Here is an 18,406-nt window from a genome sequence, read left to right as displayed (position 1 = left end):
TTGAATCGGTGGGCGGGGCTAAACAGAGGGTGCTGTAGAATCGGTGGGCAGGGCTAAACGGACAGTGCTGTAGAATCAGTGGGCGGGGCTAAACAGATGGTGCTGTAGAATCGGTGGGCGGGGCTAAACGAGCAGTGCTGTAGAATCGGTGGGCGGGGCTAAACAGGCAACGATGTAGCAGCAGGGTTTGATCTCCTGTGGAGGCGGGGTTTAGCCACACTATTACGTCATAAAGTGGCACATTCCACAAGCTGTCGTTTTGCCAGATTGGCTCCAATATAAGCTGTTTTTAGACTAACGAGAAAGTTTTGCGTTCTGAAACTTACAGGATGTTTTTATTGTACAATGGCCTGTTATATGTCAAAATATGAAGGGGATTTTAATTTCTCAGTTCATGACCCCTTTAAAAGTTATAATTAATCACATGGTGGTTCAATTATATAATTGAATGAATCGTAAATTAATCACATCAGTTTTGGCTGAGAAATTACCCCTCAAAAGTTGTCTGTTGCGACATTACTGTCAGATCCAATATAGTCGCACAGCATCGTCTTTTAATGTCTTTCAGAAAGTCCAGCGTCGAATTGTGCCTTGTTTGTAAACGAATCCGTGGTGAAATGAAGTGAACAAAGGACTGAGTTCTTACTGACGCGGTCTGGATCTTCATTAAAAATAAAGCTAATCCACTCTTTCCTAATGATGGGATCAGAAGGAAGGCAATGCAAAGACTGTTTTTCCACAGCTTGGCACTGCACAGCGTCTTGTCTTCGAAGCATCTTTATTGTTTGATTTCTGTGTAGACCTGTGTTCATCTCTCTCGTTATTTACACTACAGACGTGAATCGGTGGGCAGGGCTAAACAAGCAGTGCTGTAGAATCGGTGGGCGGGGCTAAACAGGCAACGATGTAGCAGCAGGGTTTGATCTCCTGTGGAGGCGGGGTTTAGCCACACTATTACGTCATAAAGTGGCACATTCCACAAGCTGTCGTTTTGCCAGATTGGCTCCAATATAAGCTGTTTTTAGACTAACGAGAAAGTTTTGCGTTCTGAAACTTACAGGATGTTTTTATTGTACAATGGCCTGTTATATGTCAAAATATGAAGGGGATTTTAATTTCTCAGTTCATGACCCCTTTAAAAGTTATAATTAATCACATGGTGGTTCAATTATATAATTGAATGAATCGTAAATTAATCACATCAGTTTTGGCTGAGAAATTATCCCTCAAAAGATAATTTAAAGTCATGAGAGAAGCATTGAATAGACATTACGTAAAGTAGCTTTAGAAAGAAAGAAAAAGTAGCTTTTGATTCAACATTGCATAAATAATAATGCTTATTAATGGACTTTTTAAAATGCATATTGAAATATAAAATGATTTTTAAAAAATGAAATTATACTCTAAATGTGAAACTGCAAATATGAAAGCGCCAGTAGGTGGCGGCGAGTGTTAATGAGTGAGTCATTGCATGATTCATTCAAACAGCTGATTCATCCAGAAACGAAGCAAGTGACCACTGAATCATTAACTGAGTCGATTTGTTAAAAACCATGGATTCATTCAGTAGTGAATCACCGCTGTGTGTTGATCAGAGACTCACAACAGTTCTACTGTGATTGTAACTATTTTTGTTTGCGAAATTAATCGATATTATTGTGTCTAAAATGTAACACAGTATGAACTTCTTGTTTATTGAACTGTTGTATAAGATCAGTATCACATTAGCAGTGGTGCAGATATTGGGGATAAACAGCTGAACTATATCATATGATATAAATATAAGAGAGTGATTTTTTTTATTTTTTTTTGGCCTCATATTTAGAATTTTAGGCTCATAACTGTATTCTAATAGACTCCATCACACAATCAGTCACACTGCACAATACTTTTTCCATAATCACACCAAGTTAACGTGTTAAATCAACAGCCCTTTTTTAACTTTTTATAAGAGTTTCTCATTCTAAGTACTAGATGTTAATGGGCTAATTCCAGCTGTTCTGTGGTGGTTTTCCTCTGTAGGACGTGCAGCATCTCAGTCCTGCGACGGATTTCTATAAGAAGCTGGCTCTGGACTGTTCTGGTCATCATGTGGCGGTGGATCTGTTCCTGCTGAGCGCACAGTACTCGGATCTGTCCTCTCTGGGTCAGTCACTAACAAAAAGAAAGAAATAATAGTCCAAAAATCTTTTTTTTTAAGTGAAACTGTTTACTGAAACCTTAAAAAATGTTTGCATATGTGTTTTGTTGAGTATCGTATTTGCTCCATCAGGCTTTTATGGCTCATATAGTCTGATACAGTGAGAATATGGAGGAAAAACAGCTCAGTTTTATTCAGAGACTCAAACTGAACAAAAATAGGAATTTGCTGCAGATGCTGATATTTATATGATGAACTTCTGCTGCTTGTAATGTAAATCAATGAGATCTTCTTTATAACAGTACAGATACTGACATAAAATGATCTAAATATCAGTGGTCGCTCTATATCTCCAGTAATCTGTCTCAGTGAGATGAGATTGAAATGATCCAAACATATAATGCAGTGATTGAGAGCTGAAGAAATAAAGGCTCCTCAGAAGATGTGAGATGTTCTGGAGGCTTGTGAAGATCATTCCTCCGCTGAGGAACAGTGAAAGTAAAGCTTCTGGAAACAAACGCTCCTCAAAAGATCCTGAGGATCAGATTTGAGACTCTAAAACATGATTGATGGAGAATCAAGTAAAGCTGAGCTGCTTCAGTCCAGTAAGTGTTCATCTGGAGATATTACTGCAGTTATTCTGACGCTTACTTGATAAAAATCAGTCAAGATTTGACAGCAGAAAGACACGTGAAGCTCCAGCTACAGTTACACTAAAAGAGCTTTTACTGGATAAAACACTCTAAACTATCAATCAGAGACAGAAGACATGCAGTAGATCGAGTGAGAAACGGATTTAACAGCAAATATTGATCATTCAGAGCCTCAGAAATTCACATTTCTAATATAATACAGTTGCTTTATAGGGTTAAATCATGTCAGCAGATGGTGAGAATCACTGCGTGTCGTTTACTAATAATGTGATTCATACAAATTCACCAGAGTGAGTGAAACCGGCCGTCTCATTAACTGTATCAGTTACCAACAGACAGATTCACATCCCAGTCTGTCCAGTGACAGAAGAGGACTATTTACAGTGCGGTTCAGCTCTCTTCTGTAGGTGTATGCGTGTAATATGGTGAAAATGGTCAGAATGGATGTGGTCCAGTCAGCACAAATGCATGTTAATGCTTGAGTGTGGTTTGTGTCTGTGGAAACTAATGATCGATCCTTCATCTCCTCCTGAAGGCTGTATATCCAGATACTCGGCTGGAAGCGTCTATTTCTACCCTTCATACCACAAGCAGCACAGCCCGCCTCAGACGGAGCGTCTCCAGAAGGATCTGAAGAGATACCTGACGCGCAAGATCGGCTTCGAGGCCGTGATGAGGGTCCGCTGCACTAAAGGTGTGTGGAGAGGCGAGAGGCGTCCGAGAGAGTCCAGTCTGCTGCAGCACTGATGTTGTGTTCTGTCGTCTGCAGGTCTGTCCATACACACCTTCCACGGGAACTTCTTTGTGCGCTCCACCGATCTGCTGTCTCTGCCCAACGTGAACCCCGACGCAGGCTTCGCCGTGCAGATGAGCATCGAGGAGAACCTGCTGGACCTGCAGACTGTGTCCTTCCAGGCCGCGCTGCTCTACACCTCCAGCAAAGGTGCGAGCGCTCGACTGATCATGTGACGCTGACTGGTCATGTGACGCTGACTGATCTGCCTTATCCAAATACCCACACTTGTGGTCTTGGGGCAAGTTCAAGCTCAAACCGGTGCACAGCGTTTTGCTACGGTTTCCGGTTTGAACGACATGTTTCCTGGAAACGGTGTGCAATGGGTTTGAGATGCGTTTTCTCTTGTTTGGTGGGTGTGTCAAACATGTCAGCCCAATCAGCAGCAGCATGTATATAAACCACACGGTATTAAAGAGACAGCTCGCACAATTCTTCAAAAAGAACACAAAGAATGGCCTTCTCAGCTGCTATAGCTGCAACTCTTGCGTCATCAGAACAGTGTGTTCAACACACCACCGTTTCCGTTTAAAACACGTTTTGCACCGTTTTGTCGGGGCTGAACGCAGCCCATGTGACGCTGACTGTGATCTTGTTTGCTGTTGCAGGAGAGCGCAGGATCCGCGTGCACACGCTGTGTTTGCCGGTGGTCAACTCTCTGTCAGACATCTTCGCTGGAGCTGATGTTCAGGCCATCACTGCTCTTCTGGCCAGCATGGGTACAGCCTTCACCTCCAGACACCACACCATCTGATTATTAATCTGCGTATCACTATTGATAGACATGACGTGGAAAAAATGCAAAATATAACCTAAATATATAATTAACAGTCAAGAAACATGACTTGAATAGAATAGAGTAAATATAAAAAACTAGCAATAAATGTGAATCAAATGGAAAGTACAGTAGATTATGAAATACAATAAACTGTGAATAAAACAGAATAAATCAAATAAACTATTAATAACCATGGTGTCTATAAATGGAAAATATAATATAGAATAGAATAAATATGAAATATAATGTGAATAAAATAGAATAAATAAAAACTAGCAATAAATGTGAATAAAATAGATTTTTAAAATATGGAATAGAAAATATTCTAAAATATCATAAATATAATATAAAACAGAATAAAATAACAAAACAATAAATCTAATAAACTGTTAAGAAATATGATGTGAATAAAATAGAATAAATATGATGTGAATAAAATAGAATAAATATAAAAAACTGCAATAAATGTGAATAAAATGGAAAGTAGATTATGAAGTATAATAAACTGAATAAAACAGAATAAATCAAATAAACTATTAATAAACATGGTGTGTAAAAATGGAAAATAGAATATAATACATATAATAAAAAAACATGATGTGAATAAAATACAAAATAAAACCTCAATAAACATAATGCGAGTAAAATAGAATATAGAAGGGAGAAAAGAATAGAGCAAAGATTTTTCTGAAAAGATATTTAGAAGAATATAGAATGCATCACAGGTGAATATCAGGTACTGAATGAGGCTCATCCACTCTGAACTGTTTTATAATATATGTTATGTTGATCTGAGTGTTTCATAAGGTGAAGCAGTTGTTGTTCTGATATCAGACTCAAGCCTTGTACTGGCCTGTGTGTGTTTTGATGTGCTCTCGTTCAGCCGTGGATCGCTGTGTGACGGCGAGTCTGAGTGACGCTCGTGACGCTCTGATCAACGCTGCGATTGACTCGCTGGCATCCTTCCGCTCCTCAGTGCTGAGCATCCAGCAGCCCGGCCTGCTGGCCCCCGCCTGCCTGCGTCTGTTCCCGCTCTACATCCTGGCCCTGCTCAAACACGTACGTCAGCTGACCCCCCCAGCCGTCACACACGCCGTCACGCTCTCATAATGACGTGTTCACTTCCTCTGCTTTCAGAAAGCCTTCCGGACGAGCGGCAGCAGCCGGCTGGACGAGCGCGTGTTTGCCATGTGTCAGCTGAAGCAGCAGCCGCTGGTGTACCTCATGATGATGGTCCATCCGGGCCTGTACCGTGTGGATGAGCTGACAGATGAGGTCAGTCCGTCAGCAGATCTCGTTCAGTCAGCGCGTGTCTGAAGTGAACCCCGCTGAAGACCATCCAGAGTCATGTACATGTTCTTAATATCAGATGAAGTCCAGTATCTTTACAGCATATTAGATTGTGCTGGTTTTTCTCTTAGGACAGTATATTACTCAGCAAACACTTTCAAAGAAACAGAGTTAACCCTGAATTGGCCATCCCAGATCAGGATGGTTTCACTGAAGGAAGAGTTATTATGGATTATGGACTCATATTTTAGCTGGAAGCGACTGTTTCAAGACAGCTTTTCACTTCTCAAGACGTACGATGGCAAAGATCATGATCATAAGCTGATCTGACTGCTTTCATCTCACCTGTGTGAGGATCAGACGCGGGTTTGTGCAAACGTATGTGCCGATGCTTTAGTTTGAAACTGATGTGATATTTGTCTTCTTGCTGACAGGGGGCTCTGAACATCAGCGATCGCACGATTCCTCAGCCCAGAGCTCTTCAGCTGTCTGTGGAGAAGCTGAGCAAAGACGCGGCGTTCCTCATGGACTGTGGCACCGTGAGTTCATTTACATTTAACCATTCAGCAGACGCTTTTATCCAAAGAACAATAGAAGGCTTTCTTCGGCTCGTTGAAGACCACTCTCGCTGCTGCATTCTGGATCAGTTGCAGAGGCTTGATAGTACATGCTGGAAGGCCCGCCAAGAGAGCATTACAATAGTCCAGTCTGGAGAGAACAAGAGCTTGGACAAAGAGTTGTGTAACCTGCTCTGATAGGAAGGGTGTAATCTTTCTAATGTTGTATAAGGCAAATCTGCAGGACCGGGCCGGTGTAGCAGTAAGGTGTGAAGCTTAACTGATCATCCATCACAACTCCAAGGTTCCTGGCTGTCCTGGATGGAGTTATGGTTGACTAACCCAGCTGTATAGAGACTTTATGATGCAGTTCTGTAAGTTCTGTCTTCGCAAGGTTGAGTTGAAGGTGATGGTCCGTCATCCAGCCAGAATTGTGTCAGACAGGCTGCAATGCAAACAGCTACTGTCAGATCGTCTGGTTGGAATGAGAGGTAGTGGCTTGCTCTGACAGAGGGGGTGTAATCTTTCTAATGTTGTATAAGGCAAATCTGCAGGACCGGGCCGGTGTAGCAGTAAGGTGTGAAGCTTAACTGATCATCCATCACAACTCCAAGGTTCCTGGCTGTCCTGGATGGAGTTATGGTTGACTAACCCAGCTGTATAGAGACTTTATGATGCAGTTCTGTAAGTTCTGTCTTCGCAAGGTTGAGTTGAAGGTGATGGTCCGTCATCCAGCCAGAATTGTGTCAGACAGGCTGCAATGCAAACAGCTACTGTCAGATCGTCTGGTTGGAATGAGAGGTAGAGTTGAGTGTCATCAGCATAGCAGTGATAAGAAAAGCCATGCTTCTGGATGACAGATCCTAATGATGACATGTAGATGGAGAAGAGAAGCGGTCCAAGCACTGAGCCTTGAGGCACCCCAGTAGCAAGAAGTTGTGACTTAGAAACCTCACCCCTCCAAGACACCCTAAAGGACTTACCTGAGAGGTAAGACTTGATCCACTGCAGTGTGGTTCCTGAGATGCCCTTCTTCATGAGGGTGGACAGGAGGATCTGGTGGTTAACTGTGTCAAAAGCAGCAGACAGATCCAGCAAGATGGGTACTGAGGGTTTGGAAGCTGCTCTTGCCAGTCTCAGGGCTTCAGTAACCGAGAGCAGGACAGTCTCAGTTGAGTGGCCGCTTTTGAAGCCGGATTGGTTGCTGTCCAGGAGGTTGTTCTGTGTGAGAAACAGAGAGTTGGTTGAACACAACTCGCTCAAGTGTCTTTGCAATGAACGGAAGAAGGGATACCGGTCTGTAGTTTTGGGTTTAGAGTGGGTTTCTTAAGCAGTGGGGTAACAAGAGCATGCTTGAATGCTGTGGGAAATGTACTAGAGTGAAGAGAGGTGTTGATAAAGTGAGTGCAGGTATGACTGAAGAAGAAATGGCCTGAAGGAGGTGAGTGGGGATAGAATCAAGCGGACAGATAGAAGGATGATTGAAAAGGATAAGTTTGGAAACGTCTGCCTCCGAGAGTGGAGAGAAGGAGGAGAGAGAGTGTGTATTTGTTGTAGGGCTGGCTCGATACCACTTTTTCAGAACCGATCCCGATCCGATACCAAAAACTCTGAGTATCTACTGATATTGATCCGATACCAGTGCAGTTTTTTTTTAAAATCAGTGTAGAATTTCTATACCTCAATGTGTGTTGACCTGATCGTCACTCTTTTGTGTGTTACACACAATCTACTAAATACAGACAACTTCATTATAAATAAAAATAACAAACAAAAAAATTTTTGGGGGGGGGTCAGAGCAGTTGTTAATTTTGTTGTGGTAGTATGTGGTTTTAGCAGTGGAGACACTTGCAGAGAAGGAAGAGAGGAGTGACTGATACAAACTAACATCAGAGTTTTTTTAAAATTTGCACCACTTCCTCTCTGCAGAACTTGCACTTCATCTGTCTTTTGAGTGTTAATAAAAGTACGGCAGAATCCGGACCAGCTTATTTCCACACGAGAACAGAACTGCACACCAGACTCTGCTGTGAGCTGAAATATCTTACTGGCTCAGCTTCTGTGAATTAAATCAGGAAGCGGTTTTGAGCCTAGAAACTTGAACATTTAGGGATAATGTACACAGCACTTATTATGCAGCTTTTCAGCAACATAACAGTTTACATAGACATGAAATATTGATTGTTGTCTGCCCGCTTCTCCTCAGGTCATGTATCTGTGGGTCGGAAGAAACTGCAGCCCGGTTTTCCTCACAGAAGTGCTGGGAGTGGAGAGTCACGCTGCTGTTCCTCTCAACATGGTAAACTCACTCACAACTACTGCATTATTCACTTATCAGACAGCTCTTTACTAAACACTGCGGCTGTTCTGGTAACAACTTGATGTTTTTCGTGTGTGTATTTTTAATTGTTTTTGCATCTTTCTCTTTCATGAATGATTGCTGGATCGCATTAGAAATTATTTGTTTCTAGTTTTATTGGTGGTATTTCATGCAAATAAATGCGGTTTAATGTTGAGATTATATTTGTGGCAGATAAATATTGCTCTGATTGCAAAATGCAAGTCATTTTTATTGAAGATGTTGTTTGCCCCTCCGTAGCTTCAGTTCAGAGTTTATCTGAATGATTTTTCAGAAGCAGTATGTGCTGACTTGTATATCAACAGTGATATCTGTGACGGATGGATCAGAAGAGTATTTGATTGTCATGTGATTGGTTTCTCCTCTCAGAACCAGCTTCCAGAGCTGGACACGGCTCGATCTTCACGACTGCGAGCGTTCGTCGACTGGCTGAGAGAACGCCGGCCGTGCCACGCCGTCCTGCACGTCATCAGGTCAGAAACACGCTTCAGTTCAGAGATATGAGATATGTCCGACAGATGAATCCACATTCTCCATCAACTGTGCTGATTGATTCAGGAGCATTTTACCTTTTGAGGCCTTTTTTACTAGCCGTATAAAAACACATCCCTTTATGTCACTAAAATTCAGACTAATCAATTAGCTGAGATAAATTCTCAATCTGACCATTTATGGCTGTTCATCAAAACAACATCAAATGCAAAAATCTGTAAATAATGCTACGTGACATGTTATGATCAGTCAGAAAAATAATGTAAATAATTTGCTGACCGACACCATTTGAACATCTGAAAATCAGAAAAATGTTTTGGTCAAATTGAATAGCTTTAAACAAAATCACCAAATAATTTTGGATGATAATTCAGTAGATCAGTCGTTTGGAATACACAAATCAGACTTTCTTCATAAAAATGTGAGTGTATTTTAACTAATGGTCTGTTATTATTGATGGAAGTTAATTAATTTTATAGATGTCAGTATGCTGTCGTACTAAGTGAAGGCTGCTTATGAATATTGATTAGTACTTGACACACATGAGCTGCAAGGCAGATATGGGGGCGTGTTAGAACGAGCCGTTTTAGGTAGGCGTGGCTGACTCTGAACTTTTATAAAGAATATCTCTTTGGATTTGAGACTTTAGTCTTTGCAACTTTACAGATCTTCTTTATGCACCAAGAGCTTGTAACACTCCAAAGAGAAAGGAAAAAATGAAATCGCATCATATGACCCCTTTAAATATTTTTATTTTTTTATAATAAATAGAATAAAAAGTAGATAGAAAAGAAATAGAGAGAGCTAGTGTTAGAAGGTCACAAGTTATTATTTTTTATAATAAATAAAAAGAAAACAAGTAGATAGAATAGAGTGTCACATTCGTGCTGATATTCAGGAAAACCGCACTCTTGCTTGTGTGATATCACTAAAGTGAAGAATATTAAAAAAGCATGCAGGGTTATTTTTTTCCTTCGTAACTTGAATTATCGGTTCATTCTAAAAGACTTTCGGACTCAAGACGTGACTCACTCGATAACATCAGCTCGCACGTTATTAAAACAACAACTACAGTATTATCACAGACGAGCAACATCGCACCCCTATACCACCGTACATGTGTTTTTACCGGAAGGTTTTCAGAAAGCAGTTGTAATAGTGTAATCTGTGTGCATCAGTTGTGGATGACTGTATGAGCCGGAGCGTCAGTCATTCAGACAGCACTAACTCCTCACAGCAGCTCTGGATCATCAGTGAACGTTCCGTTCACTGATGATCCAGAGCTGCTGTGAGGAGTTAGTGCTGTCTGAATGACTGACGCTCCTCTGTTTGACTTCAGAGACGAGTCTCCGCTCAAGGCCGAGTTCATGCAGAACATGATCGAGGATCTGAGTGAATCCGCTCTCTCCTACTACGAGTTCCTCCTGCACCTGCAGCAGCAGATCTCCAAGTGATCCCACAATGCCCGGCTGGAGCCAGACGCAGACCTGCTGTCAGTAAAGCCCCGTCTGTGTCACACTACAGCTGTGTGTGAGGAGTGATGCTCCTTTCTAATGTGTCGCCTTTAACTAAAAAACGTAGGAAAATGGTTTCTTATGAATTTCTTACGAGCTTTGTAATTAGTGCTATTCAGAATTAGCGCTTTATAATTCGTGTGGTTTGTCACAGGTTTGTCTGTATTCTTCAGTCATTGTTTTAATTGATGAGGAAGGCAGTGCAGTTGAATTCGATATATCTGCCTTAAGTGGGACTCGGGCACAGAAGAAATGCTTTGTAAGTGTGTGCCGTTTAACACGGGCAAATTCAGACACGCGTGATCTTTACACGTTATAGAAATATGTGTATTGATGAATCTATATTATATTCAAGATTGTTAATTTTTGTAAAAACATTATTCAGATGATGCAAGATGGTAAAATCAACGGCTTGGGACTTTTTTTTTTCTTATGAAGAGAGATTTTTTTTTAGAATGGCTAAATCTGTGAAAGCTTTAGGTGAAGTGATCAGCTGCAGAGAAATTTGAGAAGCTGAGCTTGAAATATAATCCAAAATACAGAGATTTCTCTGCGGCCAATAGAGTTTAATGTTGAATGTCTGGTTGTGAGTAGAGTACTGACGAAGGTAAGAGTAACACAATAATCCGAGCTGTCTTGATTCTGTTCGCAGACGTTTCTTGGATAATCAGATCCACCGTTCAGAGGGATATTTTTTTATATTTGAAAAAATAAATAAAAACTCGTTTCCTCTGCAGTTGTTCAGCTCATTTTAGCCCACGTGACAACTGTGTTTTTGAGAAATGATTTGTAAATTCTCTGCAATTTTGTACATGTGAACTTTCTGAAGGAATGAAGTCATTAAAGAGGAAGTCTCGTGTGAGCTCTCCTGAATATCTCCACTGTTTCCGGTTCCTTTGGTATTTATGCTCATGTTCTCTCATTCAGTGCCCAGCGTCTGCTGAGCTAAACCTGAGGAGACCAGCATCATCAGCCTCGACCTGATGAAGAGTGTTAGTCCCTGTGTTTCAGGAGTTATTCCTGCTGCTCTCTATAGCGTCTGTTCAAACAGATGAGCAAATGGGTTTGGAATGCAACTTCCTAATAAATAAAAAATCATTTTTAAGTTTGTAATTTGATTTGTCAACACCTTTTTCCCATGCAACACAAACAAAAAGACTAATTTACTGTTTTACAAACATGAAAATGCAGGGCAATTCCTAACCCCAACCCTAAATTCAGATAGAATTTAGATTGGCTCATTACTGTAATAAATCTCAGTTTCAGAAGAAATGCCAGAACTCACGGTGTGAATGACGCGCCTGATGGCTCCTCCTCCTCTATAGATGAAGAGTGTTAGTCCCTGTGTTTCAGGAGTTATTCCTGCTGCTCTCTATAGCGTCTGTTCAAACAGATGAGCAAATGGGTTTGGAATGCAACTTCCTAATAAATAAAAAATCATTTTTAAGTTTGTAATTTGATTTGTCAACACCTTTTTCCCATGCAACACAAACAAAAAGACTAATTTACTGTTTTACAAACATGAAAATGCAGGGCAATTCCTAACCCCAACCCTAAATTCAGATAGAATTTAGATTGGCTCATTACTGTAATAAATCTCGGTTTCAGAAGAAATGCCAGAACTGTCACGGTGTGAATGACGCGCCTGATGGCTCCTCCTCCTCTATAGTGTAGCCCCGCCCCTGCGTGGAATCAACCCATTACAGGAATACAAATAGAATAAAAGTCCAATTAAAATGTAACTTTAGTACAGACGTGTATTTATGCACAATGTTTGTCTACAAAACTCATATCAAGACCTCTTAAAACTACATTCCGTGGCACAAAAACAGAATTATTTTTAAACTATAGTGGACATGACACTCGCTGTGAGAAACACTAAAGCGGAGTGATGCAAACAGTTCTGTTATCACGAGAATATCGCACTCCTCTCAGCCAATCAGATTCGAGAACCAGAAAAAACTGTTGTATAAATATATACCCTGCTGGAAAAAACAGCTAAAACCAGCCTAAGTAGGTTGGCTGGTTTTATCTGGTCGTCCAGCCTTGTCATAGCTGATCAGCAGGCTGGTTTTAGAGGGGTTTTGACCACTTCTTTACTGGTTAGGCTGGGAAACCAGCTACTTTCAGCTTACACCAGCTAAGACCAGCCAACCAACCAACCATATATATATATATATATATATTTTTTTTTTTTTTCTTTTTATTGCTTCAAAAAGATTAACAAAAGATTTTAACATATAAATACAACACAACCTATTCACATTATTACAATCATACAACTTACAGGAACAAAAAAAAATATATATATATATATATACACATACACACACACACACACACAGGACTTTTGCAAACGTCATGACGATGAGATTTGTTTATTTGAAGTATAACAAAAATATTACAAGTTTACAAAACAAATTGGCATACAACTTACATTCAAAGACATACATTTAAGAGGTGCTTAGACTTACACAGAATACAAAAAAAACAAAAACCCACTGTCATGACGATGAGCTCCGACTTTTATTTTGAAACGGCTTCGTCGTCCATAGGGGACACGTTCTGTGAGGCTCCGCCCCTTCAATAATAACAGACGTTCGCACGGAGACAGGAGGTGCTGACGGATGTTCTTCAGTAACCGCAGTAGCTTCAGTCATCTGAGTGATGCAGGCCGAGAGCAGCGAGGGGCTGCTGCAGAGACGCGCGGAGATCCGCAGGAGGAAGCTACTGCTGAACTCCGAGCAGCGCATGAAGAAGATCGTGGGCTTCAGCCAGAATGAGGCGGACAGACGTGAGTCACTGCACTGCGCTCATCAGAGTGGCTGGATTCATGCGGGGAAGTAGCCGATGTCTCTCTCTCTCTCTCTATCTGTGTGTGTGTGTGTGTGTGTGTGAGGTGATCGACAGCTACACGAGCAAACAGCCTCATATCACTCGTATCATGCGCAGAGGCTCCGAAAGTGACTCGAGCTCAAGCTGATGATCCGGAGAGTCACGTGATCAGCTACACCGATCACTTGCACTGGTTTAGTCGCATAGAGATCTGTATAGCAGTGTCATGTTTCTTATTGTACATTTTACAGTCTTTTAAACCGTTTAATTCAGGGTAAACATTACATTTAGCCCTAGACTTTTGGAGCCCAGCTCTATATATAATTCATAAGGAACTGTAATGTAAGGCTGGGAAACAAAAGTACAGTTACAGAATCACACTTCACAGACGGACAGGGTGTGTTATAAACATGAACATGTGCTGTAAATGTGCTCACCCTCAGATCATCTGAGATCAGGATGAGTTTGTTTCTTCTGTTTGCCTTCAAACCATTGCTTTCGGCTAAAATACGAGTGTATAATCCATAATAATGATTCCTCCAGTGAAGAAGTCCATCATCCCCTGATGTCCTCTCACATCAACATCCAGTTTTGGATGGTTTTGTCTTCTAAAGGGTGTTTAATCTGTGCATATGTCTCTCCTGATTCAGACCAGAACACTTTTTCACTGGAGGAACAGTTATTATGGATTATATGGACTTTTAGTTAAAAGCGTCTTAATGCTGGATTTGTTTCAGCTTTTGTCTTCTCCAGATGTTAACTGACTGACTGGAGTGCTGTGGATTATTGTGATGTTTTTATCAGCTGTTTGGACTCTCATTCTGACGGCACCCATTCACTGCAGAGCATCCATTGCTGAGACACTGATGCAATGCTACATTTCTACAAACCTGATGAAGAAACAAACTCATCTCGGATGAACACACTTTCAGCTCATGTTCATGTTTGGCTCGTTCGCTCACAGACTCTCGTGTGTGTTTCTCTGTGTCTGTGTCTGATAGCAGCTCGAGTCCTGGAGCCGCGGTTCCACCTGGATCTGGAGTGTAACGAGCCCTGGTCCTCCTCCTGCTCCTCTAACAGACTCTCGCCGCTGGTGTCCGATCCGTCCGAGAGCAGCGGTGAGGAGGACGTGTCTGGTGGTGTTCAGCAGAGGCTGGCGGGGTCTCCTCGCAGGGGTCTGCAGAAGTACGTGTCCCGCTTCGACGACGCCATGAAGCTGCGAGGACAGCTGTCCGCTGAGAAGACGGCTCAGGACGGTGGCGGTGTGGAGCTGGACTCGTTCTGTGTCTTCCGGCTCGTCTGCAGCGTCGCTCTGGCCGTCTTCGTGCGCATCTTCGTCTGCCAGTATCTGGTGAGTGCTGCGCAGACGCAGACGCAGGCATGGGATTCTGCTCCAGAGCTCATCTTAACTCCGTCTCTTGTGTTTCTGCAGTCCATCTTCGCACCGTTCCTCACTCTGGAGCTGGGCTTCATGGGATTGCACAAATACTTCCCCAAGGTTTGTCTCTGTTTTGACTCTGATAAAGTAAGTGAAACCGAAAAACACTTTCCACAGATTCCAGATGATAGTGAATATCGTGCAACACAGTATTTGTCGAGCATGTTTTTTCATGGTGAACTGATTGTGATCTGTATATGTGTATCTGGTGCATATTATTAATGCAGATTTGATTTTCGAAGCATCTTGTCTTTTGATAGCGTCACAGTTAACCAAGGGTTACACACATTTACAGTCTCCGAATTTAACACAAAATCAAGCACACTTCAGTATTCGGAGAGGTTTGCATTTTGTGATCGCAAAAATTAGGGCAAATTATGTGCAGCGGTTTGCATTTTATAATGACTTTTGGGTGAATATTTGCTCATTAGTTAAAACTAAAAGTTTTTATTACTTGAAATAAGGTAAGCATTAACTGAAATAAATTTAAATATTTAAAAAAAAAACTTTAACTTTATTTCGGCCAGTTGCCAAGGAAACATTTCTCATTTTCATTTAGCTTAACTTAAAGTACTTTAATAAAAATAACTAAAACTGAAAAAAATAAAAACTATATAATTACTAAAACTTTAACTACAATTAAAATGGAAAATATAAAAACTAATTCAAACTTAATATTAATAAAAACTATAACATTATCTCAATGATACTGCATTATAAAGCCTGATTTTACCTGTAAATTAGATTTAAATAAATGCATGATCTGTATATGCATTTGTTTTTAAATGAGTTGATTACGTCACTGATAAAGCCATTTTAAATTGCGAAACAAAATGCCAAAACAATATTATAACAGTACAATGATAGAACTAAAACATGAGATAATTTAAAAGATTTAAAATGAACAGTCTACAGTATAATCAGTGACAATGTGCAAGATATTGTGTTCAGCAGAGCAGAATTATGAGCATTTCTATGCTGCTTTGTGCATTAGAGACCAGGATCAACATTTCAGAAATGATGCACTAATTACATGAGAACATGAGGATTCTTGGTGGATTTCCTGCGGATTCAATCTCTTTGTGTTGTGAAGATCAGATCAGAAGTCGTGAGGGATCCTGATTAACTGGACTGATTAAGAGCAGCGTTTAATCGCGTCCAGGGCAGTGCTTCTGTGTTTCTGTGTCTTCAGCTCTTGTGTCAGTGAGCTTCTGTGTTTCTGTGTCTTCAGCTCTTGTGTCAGTGAGCTTCTGTGTTTCTGTGTCTTCAGCTCTTGTGTCAGTGAGCTTCTGTGTTTCTGTGTCTTCAGCTCTTGTGTCAGTGAGCTTCTGTGTTTCTGTGTCTTCAGCTCTTGTGTCAGTGAGCTTCTGTGTTTCTGTGTCTTCAGCTCTTGTGTCAGTGAGCTTCTGTGTTTCTGTGTCTTCAGCTCTTGTGTCAGTGAGCTTCTGTGTTTCTGTGTCTTCAGCTCTTCAGCTCTTGTGTCAGTGAGCTTCTGTGTCTTCAGCTCTTGTGTCAGTGAGCTTCTGTGTTTCTGTGTGTTCAGGTGGAGAAGAAGAGCCAGAGCACGATGCTGACGGCTGCGCTCCTGCTGTCGGGGATCCCTGCTGAGCTCATCAGCCGCTCCATGGACACCTACAGGAAGATGAGCGACGTCTTCTCTGACCTCTGCGTCTACTTCTTCAGCTTCATCACGTGTCACGAGCTGCTGCTGCTGCTGTCGGGCTCAGACATGTCCTGAGGAGACCGATGAGAGACGCTGCTTCACATCTGAGACTGACGACGGCACTTCTTTATATTCCTCGTTTTAACGTCCTCCTCAACGCTTTGAATCTTATTTCACGTAGTGTTCATCAGTTGACCGCTGTGAAACTAGTGAAGTCTGAGCAGAGAGAGCTGAAGCTCGTATATCAGGTGAATCTCACACCTGGGTCGTATTTCACTCCAAAATCCAAAGAAAATCAAGCCTGTTTTTTGGACCATTAAGCAATAGTTCAGCCAAAAATGAACGCGTGTTGAAAATGTGCTCATCTGAGATCAGGATGAGTTTGTTTCTTCATCAGATTTGTAGAAATGTAGCACTGCATCAGTGTCTCAGCAATGGATGCTCTGCAGTGAATGGGTGCCGTCAGAATGAGAGTCCAAACAGCTGATAAAAACATCACAATAATCCACAAGTAATCCACAGCACTCCAGTCCATCAGTTAACATCTGGAGAAGACAAAAGCTGAAACTAATCATTTTTGGCTGAATTATTCCTTTCATTTGTTCCCATCGTGACATGATCCAGACGAATGAATCTTATTTCTTTAATGCTGGAGTGAGATATGATGCAGGTTTCCTGAGCTTCGCTCTTCTGTTGTTTGACTCGGTTGGATCAACACAACCAGCCTAATCCTCCTAGATTTGTTAAGGAAGTCTAGAGTTGATCACTAATGGGACCCGGATTCTCTTCCAGACTGTGATCGGCTCGTCGTCGTGTTTTTGTTCCACACTGCTCTTGTATTTAGAGACGTTAGTATTGTAGAGCTGCTCGTGTGTTTTGGGTTTGCCAGACGTTATTCCTGCTGATCTGCATGATTTGTGATCTGTTGATTTCTGTTTAATTTAATGTAAATGTCGTTACGTTCTGTCGTTTTGGACGGCAGATGGTTTGTAATTGATCCTGCAGTAGTGAGCTGTTTCTGATCATGTTTATATGACGCTGTAACACGGATTTGTAATGTATGACAGTGGTTTTGTTTCTGTCAGTAATATGAGATGAGCTATGAACTAATGACACATGGATGCCTGTGATTGTAATAATATCTTTGATTACTTACAGGAGAAGCTACTGCTAAAACAATAAACATCAGTGTGTCCTGACGTGAGTGAGTGTGTGTGTGTGTGTGTGTGTGTGTGTGTGTGTGTGTGAGATAAGAGGCTGGATATTGTCAGGACCTCTTGAGTCAGATTACCAATAAACCGCTGCGCTTCAGAACAGCAGGAGCTTTTAGAGCGGCGGGATTGAGTTACAGAGAGAGAGGAACTGAGTGAATGAGAGGAAAAAGCACTTCTGGAGACAGCAGACATTCATAATGGGACATTTTTGGAACAATCTAGGAAAATGAATCTTAAAGAAATAGTTCCCCCAAAAATGAACATTTGTTCAAAATGTACACACCCTCAGGCCATTAAAGATGTATATGTGTGTGTGTGTGTTAACCCACAAGGATAGCAAACCGTGTGTGTGTGTGTCTGAGTGAGTGAGTGTGTGAGAGAGAGAGAGAACGTGAGTGAGTGTGTGTGTGTCTGAGTGAGTGTGTCTGAGTGTGTGTGTTAACCCACAAGGATAGCAAATCGTGTGTGTGTGTGTCTGTCTGTCTGTGTGTGTGTCTGAGTGAGTGAGTGTGTGTGAGAGAGAGAGAAAGTGAGTGAGTGTGTGTGTGTGTCTTGAGTGAGTGTGTGTGTGTGTTAACACACAAGGATAGCAAACCGTGTGTGTGTGTGTCTGTCTGTGTCTGAGTGTGTCTGTGTGTGTGTGTGTCTGAGTGAGTGAGTGTGTGAGAGAGAGAGAAAGT

The 18,406-nt window shown here is 41.4% G+C and overlaps 2 protein-coding genes across 3 annotated transcripts in view; both read left to right on the top strand.

Moving 5' to 3' along the window:
• Positions 1-11,482, top strand: part of sec24a (SEC24 homolog A, COPII coat complex component) — a 19,806-nt gene extending 8,324 nt beyond the window's left edge. Inside the window, exons 11-20 of the mRNA XM_016519184.1 lie at positions 2,023-2,146; positions 3,329-3,487; positions 3,563-3,736; positions 4,195-4,305; positions 5,248-5,423; positions 5,502-5,639; positions 6,089-6,193; positions 8,418-8,510; positions 8,940-9,043; positions 10,402-11,482. Coding sequence (XP_016374670.1) covers positions 2,023-2,146; positions 3,329-3,487; positions 3,563-3,736; positions 4,195-4,305; positions 5,248-5,423; positions 5,502-5,639; positions 6,089-6,193; positions 8,418-8,510; positions 8,940-9,043; positions 10,402-10,516 — 1,299 coding nt within the window. The 3' untranslated portion in view covers positions 10,517-11,482. The remainder of the gene's footprint in view (positions 1-2,022; positions 2,147-3,328; positions 3,488-3,562; positions 3,737-4,194; positions 4,306-5,247; positions 5,424-5,501; positions 5,640-6,088; positions 6,194-8,417; positions 8,511-8,939; positions 9,044-10,401) is intronic.
• A 1,617-nt stretch (positions 11,483-13,099) lies between these two features.
• Positions 13,100-16,899, top strand: LOC107713616 (calcium signal-modulating cyclophilin ligand-like). Of its 2 annotated transcripts, none has more exons than XM_016519188.1 (4): positions 13,100-13,370; positions 14,416-14,762; positions 14,844-14,909; positions 16,393-16,899. In XM_016519188.1, the coding sequence occupies exons 1-4, from the start codon at positions 13,244-13,246 to the stop codon at positions 16,585-16,587; spliced, it is 735 nt and encodes a 244-aa protein (XP_016374674.1). In that variant the 5' UTR covers positions 13,100-13,243; the 3' UTR covers positions 16,588-16,899. The 2 variants fall into 2 exon arrangements, with proteins under 2 accessions (XP_016374674.1, XP_016374672.1); XM_016519186.1 differs by having other exon boundaries at positions 14,413-14,762.
• Positions 16,900-18,406: the final 1,507 nt, after the last annotated feature.

The sequence above is a fragment of the Sinocyclocheilus rhinocerous genome, unplaced genomic scaffold (assembly GCF_001515625.1).
Source record: "Sinocyclocheilus rhinocerous isolate Xijiao unplaced genomic scaffold, SAMN03320098_v1.1 scaffold599, whole genome shotgun sequence".
NCBI lineage: Eukaryota > Metazoa > Chordata > Actinopteri > Cypriniformes > Cyprinidae > Sinocyclocheilus > Sinocyclocheilus rhinocerous.
This window is presented reverse-complemented; position numbering and strand designations above follow the sequence as displayed.

Coding starts and splice junctions, on each gene's coding strand:
- LOC107713616 (XM_016519186.1), top strand. CDS start 13,244: ATGCAGGCCGAGAGCAGCGAGGGGCTGCTGCAGAGACGCGCGGAGATC. Junction 13,371..14,412: donor CCAGAATGAGGCGGACAGAC/GTGAGTCACTGC, acceptor TGTGTCTGATAG/CAGCTCGAGTCCTGGAGCCG. Junction 14,763..14,843: donor TCTTCGTCTGCCAGTATCTG/GTGAGTGCTGCG, acceptor GTGTTTCTGCAG/TCCATCTTCGCACCGTTCCT.